We start from the raw sequence: 18,358 nt of genomic DNA, 5'->3' as shown, positions 1-18,358 counted from the left end.
AAAATAAGTTTGTTTACATTAGAAAACAGGCTTCTAAGAGGGGATATTATTAGAGATGGCAAAACATTTTTGCGGATTTGGATCCACCTCGGATCGTCCGGTTCATTTCATCTGTGGATTTTCACGAGTCAGTCTCAAAAAGGACGATTGGCCTTTTCCAGAATTCTTTTATCATTGACAGTGCAATCCATGGATTACGCAACCCGTTGGAGGATTCTTAAAAATCCGCCAACGGATTACTGAATCTGCGGATTGGATTCTATAAATCCATCAACAGATTGTATTCAATGGCGGTTTTTGATTAATCCACACAGATTAAAACTGGAACAATCTATCAACGGATTTTACAGCACTGAACGGATATTTAATGGAAAGCTCGGGAAATTCCGGGAAACGGATTTTGACAGTTTCACCCATCTCTAGATATAACTATCTGAAAATATACAAGGATCTTTCAAAATAACTATTCATCTCAAGGGCAGTTCAAATGACACGGTCATACCTTAAAGTTGGAGAATAGGAGATTTCACCAGCAAGAAAGGGAAATGTGGAATTTATTACCCATGGAGACTGTGATGGCAGAAATACATATTTTTAGAAAGGAAAGGTATACAGTGATATACAAATAAGTAAACATAGGAAGAATGTATATCCAGGGAGAGATCTGATTGCTAATATTTGGAGTCAGGAAGGAATTTATTTTTCCCCTTATGTGACAGCATGGGATGGTGTTTCACTGGGTTTTTTCATTTACTTTCTCTGGATCAATGTATTATAAATACAAATATAGGATAAGGATCTGTTTTCTAAATTTAGCATCATAAGGTGAACTTGATGGACTTGTGTCTTTTTTCAACCTTATCTACTATGTAACTATGTAAGTTTTGGATCAAAGAAAACTGAAATAGAAAGGGGAACTTTCACTAATGCGTGTGAAAATTTAGCTCTTCTCTCTTCCCTTAGGGCCTTATTTAATATATATTTTTTAAGGTTTTCATTCTGTCATGCGTCCAACCTTGGATAAATGACTTGGTATAATTTCTGAGGGTCAGCAGTTTGGCTCAGATGTTTGCAGTTTTAAGATACTGTATCTACTAGATAATAACAGAGAGTTGTAACCCACCCTCTCAGCAATACTGTTCCCCCCGCATTCTAGAACTAGGATCTTCTATGCTGTGTATACTCTGCTTACCATTTCCGTATTATGATGTGATCAGAGTTCTATATGGCCGCTCACTGTTAGAGGACCAAAGGCTTAAGATAGGAATATCATTTTGACAAACAGATTGGTATATCCTCTTCATAATATGTCAAAACCAGCACTGTACTCGTAATATAACATTTATAGATATTAATTGGTTACTTCAACATTGCTAAAGTCCAGAGGTTTCAGGACTCTAGCAATGGTAATGTGACAAATAAGTACCTACAGTATATACTTTATATTACAGATATAGAAAAGCAGTATCTTCGGTGCTGCTGCCACGTGGAGTCAGGGGAGGTCGGGAGGCATGCATGAGGTCACGGCTCTGAAGGATTAACACTGCAGTGGTCCCATTCAGAAGCATGAATCCCTTGCAGCTCCATCATGGAAGACACTGTCCACAGAGCCGCTGACATTTGCTTGTTCTTCCGCGATGCCAGACACTAAGTCTTGCTTGTCTGTACGTATCTGGTGTAGGTTTTAACCTGTACTGAAGAAGATTGATCAATCTGTTTGTATAGACAGTTAAGTTTCATGAAGCTGCACTATTATATAAATTGTTGATTGTGCTGCTGCTTCAACCATTCTCTACACTTGGACAAAAAGGGCATATCAAGCTTATTCATCACAGAGAAATCATGAGAAAAAGAGATAACTAAAGTGAAATACAGTATCTCACATGTTTCAGGTTGCCAGGGAAACACCACAATCCAACAAAATTATAAAATACTAACGCTTTGGAAATGATGGAAAAATGTGTGTACGTGTCTGATTAAAAACAAAAGAAGCAGAAGTCAAGATTTTATATACATTACTTCTTTTAGTTATCTTTGGTGCTGGAAGAAACTGTACCAATAAAGTCAGTTAGATGGTTCATCTTCGTTTCCTTGAGCCAAAGTGATCAAGTGAACAATTTTGTTAATTGCAAAGGCAAACAAATATAATTTTTCAGTTGTTGGCTATAATATATATGTCAATAGGGTCAACATTTACCACATGAGTAATGTTACGCCGGTGCTGCCCGCAGACCAGGCTCGTCCCTTATACTGAGGTGGGGACGTATATGTGAACGCACCCGCAGCAGAAGGAGCGTGTCCGGGGTGTGGTGCCAGGTGGGAATAGGTGTTGCAATACTTGCCGGTACCGGTACAGAAGAGACAAAGTCGTTGCCGTTAGCCAAGGTCAAGGAGAGAGAAGATCCAGGAGGTCGAGGTCCAAGCTGTGGTCGAGGGATGAGAGAAGCAGCAAGGTCCGGTGGGAGCCGGGGTCCAGAGCCAGAGAGGGACGTCCGCCAAACCGGGTCACAACCTGAATAAACGAAGAACAAAGGGAGAGCCAGAATAGACGTCGGCAAGCAGAGACTTTGTCGAGGAATGTGAGAGAGGCAAGACAGGTACTATATATTGCGGGAACGGGGGCAGTCCTGGAGGAACATGAGGAGCTATCCTGGATTGGTTCCTATGATAGGCAGCCAGGTAGGGAGCTTTAGGGTTAAGTGGCAGCCTTTGTGAGAATTGGGGGCGTGGTTTCACTGCTAGTGCAGTGAATAAATTATCCTTGCCCGGCGCATGCTCTGTAAAGCCAGAGAGCAGGTTGACAGAGGTGAGGAAGCCGTGCCCCGGCAGCGAGGGCATTCGGAGGTAAGGAGGGATTGCGCTGTGAGCGCCGCAATCCCCGCATCCTTGCAAGTAATTTATTAGCCAAACACCCACAGTTTCTATGTGCTACAGTAGTTAACCATTCACATACGGTAATAATCAGTCTTTCTGCTACAAGAATATCTAATTTTGCACTATGTTCTCTATTTCTCTATCCTTCATATATACATCGGAAGACTAAATTGCATCACAGTACACCTCTCAGGCCCTTTTCTTTTTAGAAAGGAAAGGTATACAGGGATATACCAAAAGGCCATTATTGGAGTCAGGAATTTATTTTTCCCCTTATGAAACATCATTGGATAATGTTTCACTGGGGTTTTTTGTTTGACTTCCTCTGGGTCAAACTACAAATATAAATATAGGATAAGTATCTGTCATCTAAATTTAGCATAAGCTGAACTTGATGGACATATGTCTTTTTTCAATCTCATCTACTATGTAACTATATAACCCCCATCCATCTTGTAGCTACTGTATCTGGCAATGTTGCAGAGAACTGGAAAAAAATCAGGCACAGTTTTAAACTGTATTGGTGCCCATAGGAGGTAAGGAGAAAGATGATCAAGTGCAATCATCAATTTTATTACATGCTGTGAGGGAGGAAGAATTTGATATTTACACTAACCAAGTTTGAGGAAGGCACAAGTGTGAAGTTAAATGAGATAACAATTTGAGAAAAAGTGTATGCCAAAAAGGATTGAGACTTTTCATAGATACAGTACACATTTTTTACATGCATTCAAAAAGGGATAAAACCATGGAGCAATATGAATTACTGAAACTCAGTATACCTGTGTTTCTGGTGAATAAACAGTCTCATATCAGAAATTGAATCCTTTGTGGCATCAAAGAAAATGTATTAAGAGAGCGATTTATCTGAAGCAAATCAAACCTTAGATACAACTCCCCAGATATGCAGGGCAGCCAAACCTGTAAAGAAAAAAAAACATTTAAAAAAAGCTGAATTCACCAAAAGGAGTTACCCAGGCTCTAAGAACAAGAGAACAGTCAGAAAGGCTCACACCAAAAATCAGAATCATACTGCAAGGAACACTACTGCTATAGGATATAGCACCTTTAGAAGGCTATGGAACTTATTCTATATACTGTAGGTCGCCTTGGCTGATATAGAATAATCCCATATGTGTGAGTTTCAGTATGAGAATGTGTAGCGATTGAAAAGTTCTGTCATAAATGTGACAAAAAGAATCATTTCGCAAGGTGATATAAATCGCACACGCGGAAAAGTCAAGTGCATGCAGTTGAACACAATATGCCTCAGGAATTGTATGTGGATGTACTGGAAACAAGTGAAGCCAATGAGAGGGACTGTATGATATCAATGAATCAAACACTCAGTCATTTGAAACTTGACACAGAAGCTCATGGTAAAATTCTACCTGGAAAAGATTAGGAGACTGAAATGAAAGGGAAAAACTAAGACCTACAAAACTAAATGTAACTGGTTATTTTGGCACAGTAATACTGTAACACTTGTGGTAAGATGTATTGAGAACATATTTTTTTTGTGGTACTTAAAGATGTTACCCCAATTTAAGACCTGGCTGCCTATGAGAAACAGTTTGGTAAATCGGCTACTCTCATTACAAGGTTGCACTGAACCTACTGTAGTTAGAAGACACTCATGTTGGAATTCCAGGACTTGTTTGAAGGGCTTGGATGCTTGATGGGTCATTCAGATAAATAGGTAAATCCTGCTAGTCCTACACCCATGGTCCAAATATGGTACTTGCTCTATATGATAAACGTAAAGACTTAAAGATGGAAGCACTGTGAGTGCTACAGACAATTGAAGAACCAACAGACTGAGTAAGCACTCTACATTTAGTGGGAAAAACGCCAACATCAATTGTGCATCTGCCTAGAACTTAGAGACCTTAATAAACTATAAAAAGAAACACTTCATTTTTTCCAACCAGAGAAAAGATTACAGTATGTCTTGCTTTTCAAATGTGCAGTTTCTGTTAAGTAGATGCTTCTTTTGGATGTTGCCGCTAAAAATAACAGAAGTTTCAAAACTATGTATATTGAATGCCCCAATTGGTTATCAAAATAGAGCATGCAATATTTACAGGTTTTTACTTTCTTTACATTCTTAGTTTTGGCACCACAAAACTAAACATATGATTTATGAGTATATTGAGGGTGTCCACACCTCCATGGATCAGCTATTTGGGGTTGAACTAGAGAAGAGCATATTTTTTTTAAACGGGAGCCAGTGTTAAAGTTTTATGCAACAGAAAGGCCTATACCATTTTCAGCAAATGCCTCACAATTGGGATTGGCTGCAACAATTCTCCAAAAGTATAATGATTCATAGCAACCCATAGCTCATGCCTCCAGATCAATAATTGATGCAGAAACCAGACGTACACAGCTTAATAAGGAACATTGTTTGTCTGTGAATGATTTAATCAATATATTCATTAACACGTGGTAGAAATAGAAACAGATCACAAGCCCTGATGGCTTTATTTGCTAAACCATTAAATGGCTGCACTTTGATGACCCAAAGAATGATGATAAAATTGCAGAAGTGTAACTTATTTGCAATGTAAATTATTACAGCAGATGCACTTTCCAGATAAGTGGCTTCATCAATGCGATGAGATTACCTCAGAAACAGAGATGCAACTTACTGTCGATTGCTACATTTTCTCACCACCTATTCTCTCTTCAACCCTATACAATCTGGTTTCCACACTGCTCCCTCCACTCAAACAGCCCTCACTAAATTAACTAATGACCTCCATGCTCCCAAAGACAGGGCTCATTAGACTGTGCTCCTATTACTTGATACTATGGACCACACGCTTTTCCTTCACATTCTCCATACTCCTAGATCTCCTCTTACCTCTCCCATGGTACTTTCAGTGTCTATTTTGCGAACACCTCCTCATTCTCTATCGATCTCTCTGTGGGGATACCCCAGGACTCTGTCCTGGAATCTCTTCTCTTTTTCTCTTTACACACTCTCTCTAGGTGACCTAATCACATCTCTTGGGTTCAAATATCACCTCTATGCTGATGACACGCACATTTACTTTTCAACCCCTGACCTTACACCTGCTGTAAAGACGAAGTTTCTGAATGTCTCTCTGCTATATCATCCTGGATGGCCCTCCACCGACTTAAACTTAACATGTCAAAAATGGAGCTCCTCATATTTCTTCCCAAACCTGGCCTTACTACCTCCTTCCACATTACTGTTGTAAGTACTATCATATACCCAGTAACACAAGCACGCTTCCTAGGTGTCACAATCAACTTCTCTGTCATTTTTTCCTCCGCAATATTACAGATACGCCCTTTGCTCCATTGCTCAAGTGCTAAAACTCTGACACAGGCCCTCATTCTCTCCCATCTTGACTACTGTAACCTCATGGTGTCCGGCCTTCCTGCCTCTCACTTGTCTCCCCTACAATCTATCCTAAACGCTGCTGCCAGAATCACTCTACTCTTTCCTAAATCTGTCTCAGCGTCTCCCCTGCTGAAATCCCTCTCCTAGCTTCCTTTCAAATCAGTATCCCACACTCAATTCTCCTCCTCACTTTTAAAGCTTTACACTCTTCTGCTCCTACTTACATCTCAGCCCTAATTTCTCGCTATACACCATCCCGACTCTTGCATTCTGCTCAAGGATATTTTCTCGCTACTCCTTTTGTTTATAAAGCCCTGTCCCGCCTTAAACCTCTCACACTGACTGCCTCACACCTTCTGAAAGCCCTTCCCCTCAATATCCAACTTGCACCCTCTCTATCCACTTTTAAAGACCCACCTTAAAAGATACCTGCTTAACAAAGCATATGAGTAGCTCCATGGCTGATATTTTACACCTCCTACATAAACCTTGCCCCCCTGCAGACGCACTTACCAGCACGCCCTCCTACTGTCTCTGTACGTTCTTCCTATCTAACAATTAGATTGTAAGTTCTTCGGAGCAGGGACTCCTTTTCCTAAATGTTACATTTATGTCTGAAGCACTTCTTCCCATTATGTGTTATTTGTAATACTTGTTATTTATATGATTGTCACGTGTATTACTGCTGTGAAGCGCTATGTACATTAATGGCGCTATATAAATGAAGACATACATTCAGTATGTTGATCTAATTATAAAGTCAATGCCTGTAGTTAACCACTAACTGCAAAGAATCAAAGAAGAAACAAAGAAGTATAATTGGTGATAAATTATAACATGGTGAATGAAAATTGCTCTACAAGTGAAAGACTACTGTAACTGCAGACATTAACTTTTTATAATGAAAGGAATAATTTTTAAAGACAGTAAGATTGTAATACCGATGAGCATTCAAAATTGAATGCTGCAAAAACAATCTATGTGGGTTATTTAGGAGTAAAGAAGTGCAAAAAAAAAAGAGCACAAACAAGTAATTCAATACATTGCTAATGTATTAGAAAACTGGTTTCCATGCTTGAAATTAAAGCCATGCCAATAGGTAGAACCACTGAAGTCTAGCCCTATTTCACTGAGTTCATGAGAAGGTTGGCACTGATTTACTATTATATGGAACTGTACTCAATATACTGTAAGTACAAATATAGGATAAAGTATCTGTCATCTAAATTTAGCATAGGTTGAACTTTATGGACGGATGTCTTTTTTCAAGCTCATTTACTATCTAACTATGTAATTATTGTTACAGTTTACAGCTCAAACTGCTGGGAACCTTGGTAACAAATTATCACAAACAGGAAAGTGTTGCAAATATCTTGCACTGCTTGGGAGGTGGGCTAAAACGTGCTATAGAAATCACAGGAAGCTTTAAAACTCATACAAGTATTGGATAAAGTATTTGTTATCTAAATTTAGCATAGGTTGAACTTTATGGATGCATGTCTTTTTTCAACCTCATCTACTATGTAACTGAAAGGACTGTTTAATAGTCACAGCTTATTATTCTTTGTATTCAGAAATGTGCACACTAAAAAATACTAGCATCTGATATGTGATAACAAGTATGAAGGACATATTTGCCAGACATGGTATTCCAGATAGAGTTCGGTGATAATGGGCCACAATTTTCTAGTGCTGATTTTAGCTTCTCAGAGATTGGGAATTTTATCAAATAACATTTCGTTCAAAATGTACTCAATCAAATGGATTGGTGGAAGACTGTCCAGACAGAACAGAATGTTATTAAAAAAAATTGAATGCGCATGTAATTTGGACAATGTTTTTTCTCCAGCCCAACTGTTGATGGGCAGAAGGATTGGGTTAAATGTAATGAACCTTGACAATTTGCTGACATTTCAAAACAATGAACAAATAAGTAAGATGTATGAAGAACAGAAAAGGAAACAAAAGTACTATTTTGACAGAACAGCCTGTAATCTTCCCCAGTTTAACCTTGAAGATTGAATTTGTCTGTGGAATCACATTTAGTACTTGGGACCAGAGAGGTACTGTACCATCATGGAACACAATTCAGAGAAATTGAACAAATCTCAGGGTAAAACAGAAATGTTCAATTACACTGACAACCAGTACTGAACCTTCCATTATAATACCTGAAATAGATAATGAGGAAAAGAGTCCAACAAGATAACTACTTGCATATAGCTGAAGGTCCAAGATTGAGAAGATCAGTGAGGGACGTCAATTGCCCTGAATGATTCATTGAGATTTGTTAACCATACAGGAACCAATGCCGTTTCAAAATGAAGAAACAGCGGTCCAGACTTTAGTCAAATACAGTTGTATATGTGCTGCACAATTGGAAATAGAAAGCGCAAACTAAACCAGAAATAAGTGCTCGAAATAACAGTCTCTAGGAACTGTGTGCATACTGTAAACAATTGTGAAAAACAGAGTGCAACCAAATGAATATTGATAAATTCAAGTGCAATAGTGATAAGTGGACAAAGCACTCACACAGATGGCAATGGATGGATATCTTTGCAGAATGCCTCCTCTAATGTAAAAAAAAGCATAGGGAGAGAACATAGCGTAATACAATTTTTAATAAACACAACAGACAACGGATTGGAGAGAAAAAGTACACTCACATTCTCCCAATCCTTTAAAATGTTGAGTTCTGTAAGGGCACACTCACACCACTCCGGATCACCAGAATCCTCAAAGACTGTCCTTATAGATGGAAACTCCACACCGACAGATTTGTTCTTGAGGTCCGGATCTGGTGGTCCTCATGGCTGTCGGCATCAGCGTATCACTTCCGTATCTGTGCGCGCTGTAGTACGGTGGCTAGCTGGGGATACAGGTCCTCCGTCGTTGGCTACCGGATCCGCGGAGGGTCAAAAAACCTTACGTGTTTCACTGTCTTAGTTCAGCTTCCTCAGGGGTTGTAGATTACTAACTGTGCCCTCTAATTATTTATAGGCATAATTGTCCAATCAAAAAAAGGTCCAATATGCAAAAAGAACGGCAAAATAGATATGCTTACTCCCAATAAGCTGCCATATATTCTCCATAGTATGCTCTACTCTGATTGGACATACACAACGCTTAATACCATATTTATTGAAATATTTAAAACTATATAAACCTACTGACAATATTTTATTATATAAACATACTAATATATGCACACACAAATACCTAATAAAATACAAAAACTAAATGTCACTAGAAATAGAAGAGACAATTGTTAGAATACAAGTCATAATAAAACATTAATAAAATCCATTATTTCAATACATTTTGATTGGACTTTTATGCCTATAAATAATTAGAGGGCACAGTTAGTAATCTACAACCCCTGAGGAAGCCGAAATAAGACGGTGAAACGCGTAGGGTTTTTTGACCCTCCGAGGATCCCGTAGCCAGCGATGGAGGACCTGTATCCCCAGCTAGCCACCGTACTCATATACGCGCATATACGGAAGTGATATGCTGATGCCGACAGCCACGAGGACCACAAGATCCGGACCTCAAGAACAAATCTGTCGGTGTGGAGTTTCCAGCTATAAGGACAGTCTTGGAGGATTCTGGTGATCCGGAGTGGTGTGAGTGTGCCCTTACAGCACTCAACGTTTTAAAGGATTGGGAGACTATGAGTGTACTTTTTCTCTCCAATCCGTTGTCTGTTGTGTTCATTAAAAATTGTATTACGCTATGTTCTCTCCCTATATTTTTTTTACATGAGAGGAGGCATTCTGCAAAGATATCCATCCATTGCCATCTGTGTGAGTGCTTTGTTCACTTATCACTATTGCACTTGAATTTATCAATATTCATTTGGTTGCACTCTGTTGCGCTTTATTTTTCACAATTGTATATTTGCTGCAGAATAGTTTGTTTTTTATATGTTAGCGTTGGGTTCATTTTTGGTGGGAAGAGAAGATATCGACATATATATCTCAATGTCTTGTATAGCACATACACAGAGTGAACCCTGCTCCTACGCACTTTTTAAAAATTCCCAAAGGTGGAGCGCAGAATTGGGGTTCAGAAAGGCGATTACAAAGATCCAGGTCTTGAGCGTTTTTCTGAAACTGGGATGGTCTTTGATGTTTCTGGTGGATATGGGGAGGGCATTCCATTCCCTGGATCCCTGTACTGTAGGGAGATGAACATCTTGTCTGGTGCATTTGAATCTGGGGACTTTTATAAGTTGAAGGTTTTGGGATTGTAGATTCAAGGTGGGTCTGTGGAACTTAAATGTTGTTTGAAGGTAGACGGGTCCTGTGTCATGGAGTGCTGGTGTACCATAGTGAGGAGTTTAAACGTTGCTCTCTGCTTGGTGGGCAAACCAGGAAGTTCTCAATAGAGTGGTGAAATGGTCGAACTTCCTGGTGCTATTGATAAGTCTCTCCTTTTTTTCATTCTCAGAGCATTCACTAAAGCTTTAGCTGTGGAATTGACTTGGGAGATGAGGGTGGCTTAGTCATTCAGGATGACTCCCAAATATCTTACTTGTTTCTTGTAATAAACTGTTGTTAGCTATCGAAGGGCAGAGTTCCTGAGCTCTTGCAATTTGTTCATTGGTAGGTTGGTCCTTTGATTGTAGAATCATTATTTCAGTCTTATCAGTGTTAAGTTGAAGTAGGTCAGAAGTCATCCATTCTCAGGTGTCATTGAGTAAGTGAATTGGCTTGTTCCATATGATTATTGAATGCTCCAATGTATATCTGAGTGTCATCAGCATAAAGATGGAATTTTTGTTCTAATGAGGGCTTCTAAAGATTTAATGCAGATGTTGAACAGGGGGGGGGGGGGAAGCAATAAACCTTGTGGTACTCCACATGTAACCGGGTATATGATGCCATATGTTATCCCATATGGTTGGATTACGTGCGTTTTTTCAAGAATGAGATAATTCAATCAAGCACAGTGTCTCTAAGGCCTGCCACTTCATTGTAGTTAAGATCACATAGCTTGGCCTCCTGCAGACGCACTTACTAGTATTCCCTCCTACTGTCTCTGTACGTTCTCCCTACCTACCAATTAGATTGTAAGCTCCTCGGAGCAGGGACTCCTTCCTTAATGTTACTTTTACAGTATGTCTGAAGCACTTATTCCCATGATGTGTTATTTATATTTGCTATTTATATGACATGTATTACTACTGTGAAGCGCTATGTACATTTTATGGCGCTATACAAATAAAGACATACATACATACATACATACATCATGTTATGATTAAGAGTGTCAAATGCAGCAGACAGATCGAGAAATATGACTGCCAAGTCATGTTCTTTATCGAGTAGTCATGTACTTTATCAAGTAAGTATAATACAGTATATTATGCCATCTAGTGAGGAAGGCCAATGCAGTTTCATGTTGGGGTCTGAATCCTGACTGGTTAGCATCCAGTCTATTATGATTTTCAAGGTGGCATTGGAATTGGTAATGATTTCTCTATTATTGTTGCGAAGAATGGAATACTTGCTATTGGTCGATAGTTGGCAGGATCTTGAGGGTCGAGAGAGGGTTTTTAAGCAGAGGTTTTGTGATGGCTCACTTAAGGCTGGTTGGAGCAATTCCTAGTTTAAGGGATGTATCCATGATTGTGTGGATAGTAATAATCAAAATAGGGAGGCATTCGTGTTGTAGACTTGCGGGACAAAGGTCTAATTTTCAGTTAGCGGGTCTGATTTTACCAATGATATTGGTAAGGTCATCAGTGGATGGCGTAATAAAGTGAGAAAATAGATGAGTGGTGTTATGGTAGGTGAAGGGAGTTCCTTAATGTTCATTGCAGTGAGGTTATTGTAGATAGTGTTGATTTTATTAGAAAAAGTGCTCTATGCATTTTTTTTTGGACATTGGAATAGTACTGTGAAGGCAATCTGGGTTGGTCAGTTCTTGTATGAGTTATATAGGTTTAATCTGGGCCTGTTCTGTGGCGATTTTTGTTTGATATTTTCTTATGTCTTAGCTTCGTCTGATCGTGATATAAGCCAACGCCTTTCAGCACTTCTGACTTCTCATTTTGATCCTCCTAGTGTCTCCAGGAAACAATTGGAGCTATAAAAGGTGCTCAATTTGGTGAAGGTGAGTGTTTTCAAAATGGGAGACTAGGGAATGGATGTTCTTGTGTGATGGGTCTTAACTGGACTTCATCGGTTAGAGTCTCCTTGGTAATAGCCGATTTTTTTCTAATCCATCTGATTTCTGGTTTATTAATCATTTTCAATGTAGATGTGCTGGTAACGCAGTATTAGAGTAAAGGTGTTGATATCAATATTGTGAATATACAGTATATGTGGTAGAGGATGGGTCTGAGGTTATGAGTTCTTTCATTAATGATTTGAGTAACGCTTAGGCTCTTCATTGCACAGGTGAAAGCTGCAGCGTTGGTGTTAAGTTGATCTCTACCCAGGAATTTAAGTCACCTAGGATAATATTTTTGCTGTTTGAAGTGATTTCTTATGTGACTGGTTCCTGTATGTCCATCAGAAATGTACTGAAAGGTCCCAGAGAGCAGTATATGACAGTGGCAGAGATGTTTGTGCAATTATTTAGTTGAATTGTAATGGTAAGATGTTCAAAAGAATGACAGTACATGTTATGCTTTCTTAATAAACCAAGGCAACACTTGCTCTGTGTACTGATGGTCTGTTGTTGGTATAGATTGCCGTGAGGCATGATTTAGTGCAGGGCGGTGTTATTAAAGTCATTTAACCAAGTTTCGGTGGTTGTGAGAATGGTTACAGAAAGAGTAGCAATGAGGTCATGGATGTGTACAGCATTTGCTGGATGAGAGCAAGCACTGAGGCAGATGTTTGTATGGGCCACCTCCACAGAGAGCAAGCTCATACTCCCTGCCACAGCCACCATTCTCCCCCAGCCTGCACCCCCCTCCACCCCCTTCTTCTCCTGTGTTTTCTGACGTCACGTCGCCAGAGACAAGATAAGTGAAATGCAGAGTCCTCACGTGCTCCACTGGCATTTCATTTAAATGCTTTGCAGAAGAGCGCAGGGCCTCTGTAAGCACCGCACCCTCCCCAGAAAAGTACACCCTCCGTTTGCGCAACCCTGCTCTATGGTATTCTACGTTATAACATATGTTTGTCAATGGGAGAAATGAAGCCTGCTACATCTATTCTGTAGGCAGAAGCTGTACTCAACAAGATGACTGTTGCTTGTTATGAAACTGCTGTCTCTCATTCAGATGCTTTATAAACCCACACAGATTATTACACAATTGTAGGAGATGCATGCAGAGGGTTGTTTAGATCAGGAGACTTTTTAAAGAGGAAATAAAATAGGCTTTTATTGGCCACAGCTTTAATAACAAAAACAGCATGTGATCAGCAAACATAGGGTTAAAGAAAATCTATAGGTAGCGCTAACTAAACATCATACACCCTGCCTATGGGTTGGGGGCTAAGCCCCTTACCAAGAACAAACATTTAAAACAGGGTGGAGCTCAGATACCTTCAGCTGGGTTAGGGGTCTGAAAGTCCTTGTGCAGGATTCTCTCCACAGTGGTCAAAGATCCAGTATCTTCCTGGGCCAGCGAGAACTAGTTCCCCTGCGAGCTCTCTAGCAGTCCAGGGTGTCTGCTTGGACTAGAGATCTCTCTAGCACTGAGAGCTTCAGGATTTTTAAAGGCGTATCGAGTCAGCTGAGCAGGTTAATTAGGAGAGTCTGCTCTGAATTAACCTGCTCAGTGCTGGACTCAAGCTCTCCACAAAGGTTTTCATGCAAAGCTTCTTAGGCTAAGGCCCCGGTCACGCCGCTGTAACGCGCGCCCGCGATATTGGTGGCGCGTTCAGCCGATTCCCCGGTCTGCAGCTCACTGCAGGAGGAGAGACCGGGGGGGGGGGGGGGGCGTGGCGGGGGAGTGACGGGGGCCGGCCATGACGTCACCCGGCAGGTTCGCCTTCATTGGCTGAACCGCCGGGGGGCGTGCCTAATCGCTCGACGCGAGTCCTGCTCTCAATTCTATTGAGAGCAGGAGCAGCTCTCGCCTCAGCGCTGCGGCCCCCCCTCGCAGCGGGCCCGGAGCCATTGAGGGGAGGGCTCTCGTCCGTGCAGCGTCCACCACAGCGGACGCTGTAGTAGGCAGCGGGGGCAAGGCCTTAGTCAGGGAAGGCACCCTGTTACAACGATCTTCAATTTATTCTTCAGTATCACAGTGCAATATATCTAGACTTGCTTCCTTGTACAGTGCCTCTATTTTTCTCCCAACTAATTTTAATCACAATGTACTTTCTATTAGGACAATCCATGATAAAGCAAGCATTCACACATTTTTTTTTCATTTTATTGATTTAAAATTGATTTATAGTTTACTAATTGATTAATAGTGACTGATGTGTCTTAAGGCAGTATGTCTGACATCATCATTCCTAAAAATAGGAAACTAGTAAATCTTTACATGAAAACATATTTTATGCATACTTGTTTAAAACAGAGAAGTATTAAAGGGGAAAACGTGTGTTTATGTCAAGTCTACAAAAATCAATGTTACACTTACATTTTAAATGGAATATAAGTAAACATAATTGCAAAATGTATATTTTTGCCATCATGTTTTAATAATATCACCATTAATTGTTGCTGATTTAACAGTAGTTTAAATGTGCAGTTTCCCAACCAACACCCCAAAAATTACCTGTTTTAAAAATAGGCTCTAATGAGGCTATACAAACAAACGTTGATAGTGCCGATCAGGATCAATGCACAGAAACTCCCATTAAAGTTTCAGTGCAATAGTGCCTCAATAAACAGTATTTAATGAATAACCCTCAGGCAATCACCTTTAAAGCTGTTTGCCAATATTATTTTTATTCTTTCCTATTTATTTTAAGTCTGATTTAAAATACCCCAAAGCCCACAGCAGAGTATTTCCATGACAACTGCTGTTCTTTATTTTTACTTTCTCCAATGCAGCATGCAGAACAGAGCTGCTTTCCATGCAAACATCAAAGGACCTGATCAGAAATAATGTTTTATCTAAAACCTCTAAAATAAGGTTCTTTAATGTCTGTAAATGAGAGGAGTTCCTTTTTAGGGATGAAATATACAATGTAAACAATATATCAGTGAGCAGGAAAGAATTAGAGAGATGAGATGGACACAATTTTGTACAGTAGTGTACATAAATCTTTAAAAAAATAACAAATAATTATGTTGGAGGAACTACCCCTAAAATGCAATGATTCCCAACCTATAGGACTCCCATTTTGTGTTTGGTGCCCACCGCAGGATGACCAAGGTTTAAAGGGATAGATCCCTAAAAAAAAACAATTTAAGGATTACACATATTGGTTTATCGATGAAGGACAACTGCCTAATTTCTCTTTGTGACTTGTTCTATTACTTTGTCTGACCCATTGTGCCCCTCATTTTGTCTCTGTGCCCTCTTTGTACAGTATATGCCGTCTATCCCTCTGAGCCCCCCTTATAGGTCTCTTCCATCCCTCATTTGGGAAACGCGGTGTTAATTGAATTTCCATCATATCAAGTGGATAACTGACCAGTCATACTTAATTTCAGGTGGCATCTTAAAATTCTTTAAAACAGTAATGTTCTCAGAGACATATTATATGACCACCAAGTTGAATACAACCTCTTTTGAACCCGGTTACAAAATGCTAGAGAATTTTGGCCACGTACCATGGGATTAATTGAGGGCCAGTTATGATTTTCTAATTATTAGTGACATTATGCATACATTTTGTAATTACCACTAATAAATTGCTCACATAAAATTTGACAGATCTGGCAAAGTGTAAGAATCAATCACATGCATTACACAAATCCTGAGGCTCCTATCAAAGACACAATGTTTATTATGCTGTGTAGTGTGCTCGAAATGAGGATGTTAATTATTTTTTTTGTTAGGATCCTAAAAAATAGAAAATGGAGACATTAATTATTCTTTATCTATGTACTTTATCAAGATGATGCGGTGCAGTCTATTTGTTCCCTACTGAACAGTTACCAATTTTTCCATTTACCCTTTCCTTCTCATTTCCTGACAGGTGAGAAACGATCTAACTGGTGAACTGGAAGATTCAGATATCCAAATTGCTGACACTGAAAGTTTTTCCAATGACCCATGCATCAGTGTGAAAAAGCTCAAGGTATGTACATGGCGGTTATTCACTAAACTGTGATCGTCCAGATTGGGGCGCTACTGCACAGAAACTCCCATTTAAGTCATACATATATACTTAGTATTCTTTTTTTACTTCATTTAGGGGAAGTTACACCTTGATATAGATGCTGGAAAATCCACGAAAATGGTCATATATTTGCTTTGTAAGTTTTGTGAAGATATGTGGTGTTTCTTGAGACGTTCATGATTTGCTGCTAGCAAACATATTTCCCAAGAGTTTAAAGCAACTTTAAGGGTTTATTTTTCTTTTTTTACAGGATTGAAGCAGGGGGTCTTTGGAGCTGAACTGTGCTAATTTCAATTACGGGGACCCCTTGCTTCCAGAGATACTTACCTCTGTAGGGGGTGCCGGTATCTCCTTTCAGTGTCCTGGTCACGTGGGCCAATAGGAAGCTGCATCGGATGACATCACAGCTTCCTATTGGCCCGCATTGCATAGGACATTTAAACTGACTGCAGAGATACCGGCACCCCTACAGAGCTAAGTATCTCTGGAAGCAGGGTTCCCCGTAGCTGAAATTAACAAAGTTCGGCTCTGAAGACCCCCTGCTTCAATGTAATTTAAAAAAAAAAGTGAAACCCATATTGCTGCTTTAAGATACAAATGCAGCCAGGTTTATTGAAGCCGCTGGTTCATTATTGTGACATATGTGATATCACTGCCATTGAATCCTATGGACAATTGGCGATATTCTGCGTAATGTAACGCAATATTCCGCATTTTGAGCGAGCGCAACATCCCCTGCTATACTACATGTTTTCCTTTATTGGTAGAGGTATTTTGAATTGTAAATATTTACAGGCTGCCTTAGGCTGAGTCCCCCGGTGGTCACGGCGGCGCATGCTACAGCGTGCGCACCGCACACCAGACACTCACCTCTATCACGCAGGCCCCAGTGGTTAATGTTCTGGGCACTCACGAAGCGCGATGGAGCGTCAGCCAGCAGAGAAGACAAGAATTTTGTCTTTGCGTGCGGTGACATGGTGACATGCTGGGAGCCAATGGCCTTTCCCCTCTCATGGCTGCGCCCCCCTGTCATGGCCACGCTCCCCCTCCATTTGGCCACGCCCCCTGCGCCTCCCATCACTCGCTACAGACCACGGCTTTAAGCTGTGCACGCAGAGGCAACAAAACCAGTAGTCTTTTGCCAATAAGGTTTGTATAAAAAACGCTTTAACTAATGAAAGGATTAGTAAACTGGAAAATATCACAGCCTAATTGTTTCACTGAATTAGGATGCTAATAATTTCTATGTAAATCTCAGTTAAGAAAGCAACGTTATTGCCATTAGTTTGCAGGGGAAAAAAAACTTTCCCAAAGAGTACTGGTGTTTCGAAATAGCTTTGCCTTAGAAGGCTTAGAATAGATGTTCTATGAATGGACTGTGTCACTTTAAAGAACCAAAGAGTAAAACTGATTATCATAAGTGTCAATAGATATGTTATCTTGCATTCTCAGTATGGGTTGGATCGGTCATACCAAAGATTGAGTCTCATACACAAAGGGCTTTATTCATTAAATAGATTGGCTTAAAGGGACAAAATTAACTGAAAAAGTTAGTGTACCTAGGGTGGTATGTTAAATGTAGGTGACTGACACCTGTACAAAATTGATACGCATTTTTAAATGATGTTTTAAACATTTTACTTTTCCATGGTAAACAAATGCTTTGGAGTGTATAGACAATCTTTATCTAATGTATGTTGGTGATCAGTTCTCTTGGCACTTCTCAAACCACCTGGGAAATTGAATGCACAACACAAACGATACAAATCCATTTTGCACAACATACAAATAAGTAAGGTAGTTACTTCAATGGTGATTGGATCTTTCTTAGGAAGTACTAGCTGATATACCCAGCGTTGCACATGATGTAATGTTCTGACTCCCCCATCCTCCCTCTCAACTC

General features: G+C 39.9%; 1 protein-coding gene across 2 annotated transcripts in view; it reads left to right on the top strand.

Moving 5' to 3' along the window:
- The window catches only part of GABBR2 (gamma-aminobutyric acid type B receptor subunit 2), a 1,005,342-nt gene that overhangs the window by 498,661 nt on the left and 488,323 nt on the right, over positions 1 to 18,358 (top strand). For both annotated transcript variants that reach the window (XM_075585987.1, XM_075585988.1), the window contains exon 4: positions 16,317 to 16,413. In XM_075585987.1, coding sequence (XP_075442102.1) covers positions 16,317 to 16,413 — 97 coding nt within the window. The remainder of the gene's footprint in view (positions 1 to 16,316; positions 16,414 to 18,358) is intronic.

The sequence above is a fragment of the Ascaphus truei genome, chromosome 2, assembly GCF_040206685.1.
Source record: "Ascaphus truei isolate aAscTru1 chromosome 2, aAscTru1.hap1, whole genome shotgun sequence".
NCBI classification, from domain to species: domain Eukaryota; kingdom Metazoa; phylum Chordata; class Amphibia; order Anura; family Ascaphidae; genus Ascaphus; species Ascaphus truei.
The sequence above is the reverse complement of the archived record's forward strand: the minus strand, read 5'-3'. Positions and strand labels throughout refer to the sequence as shown.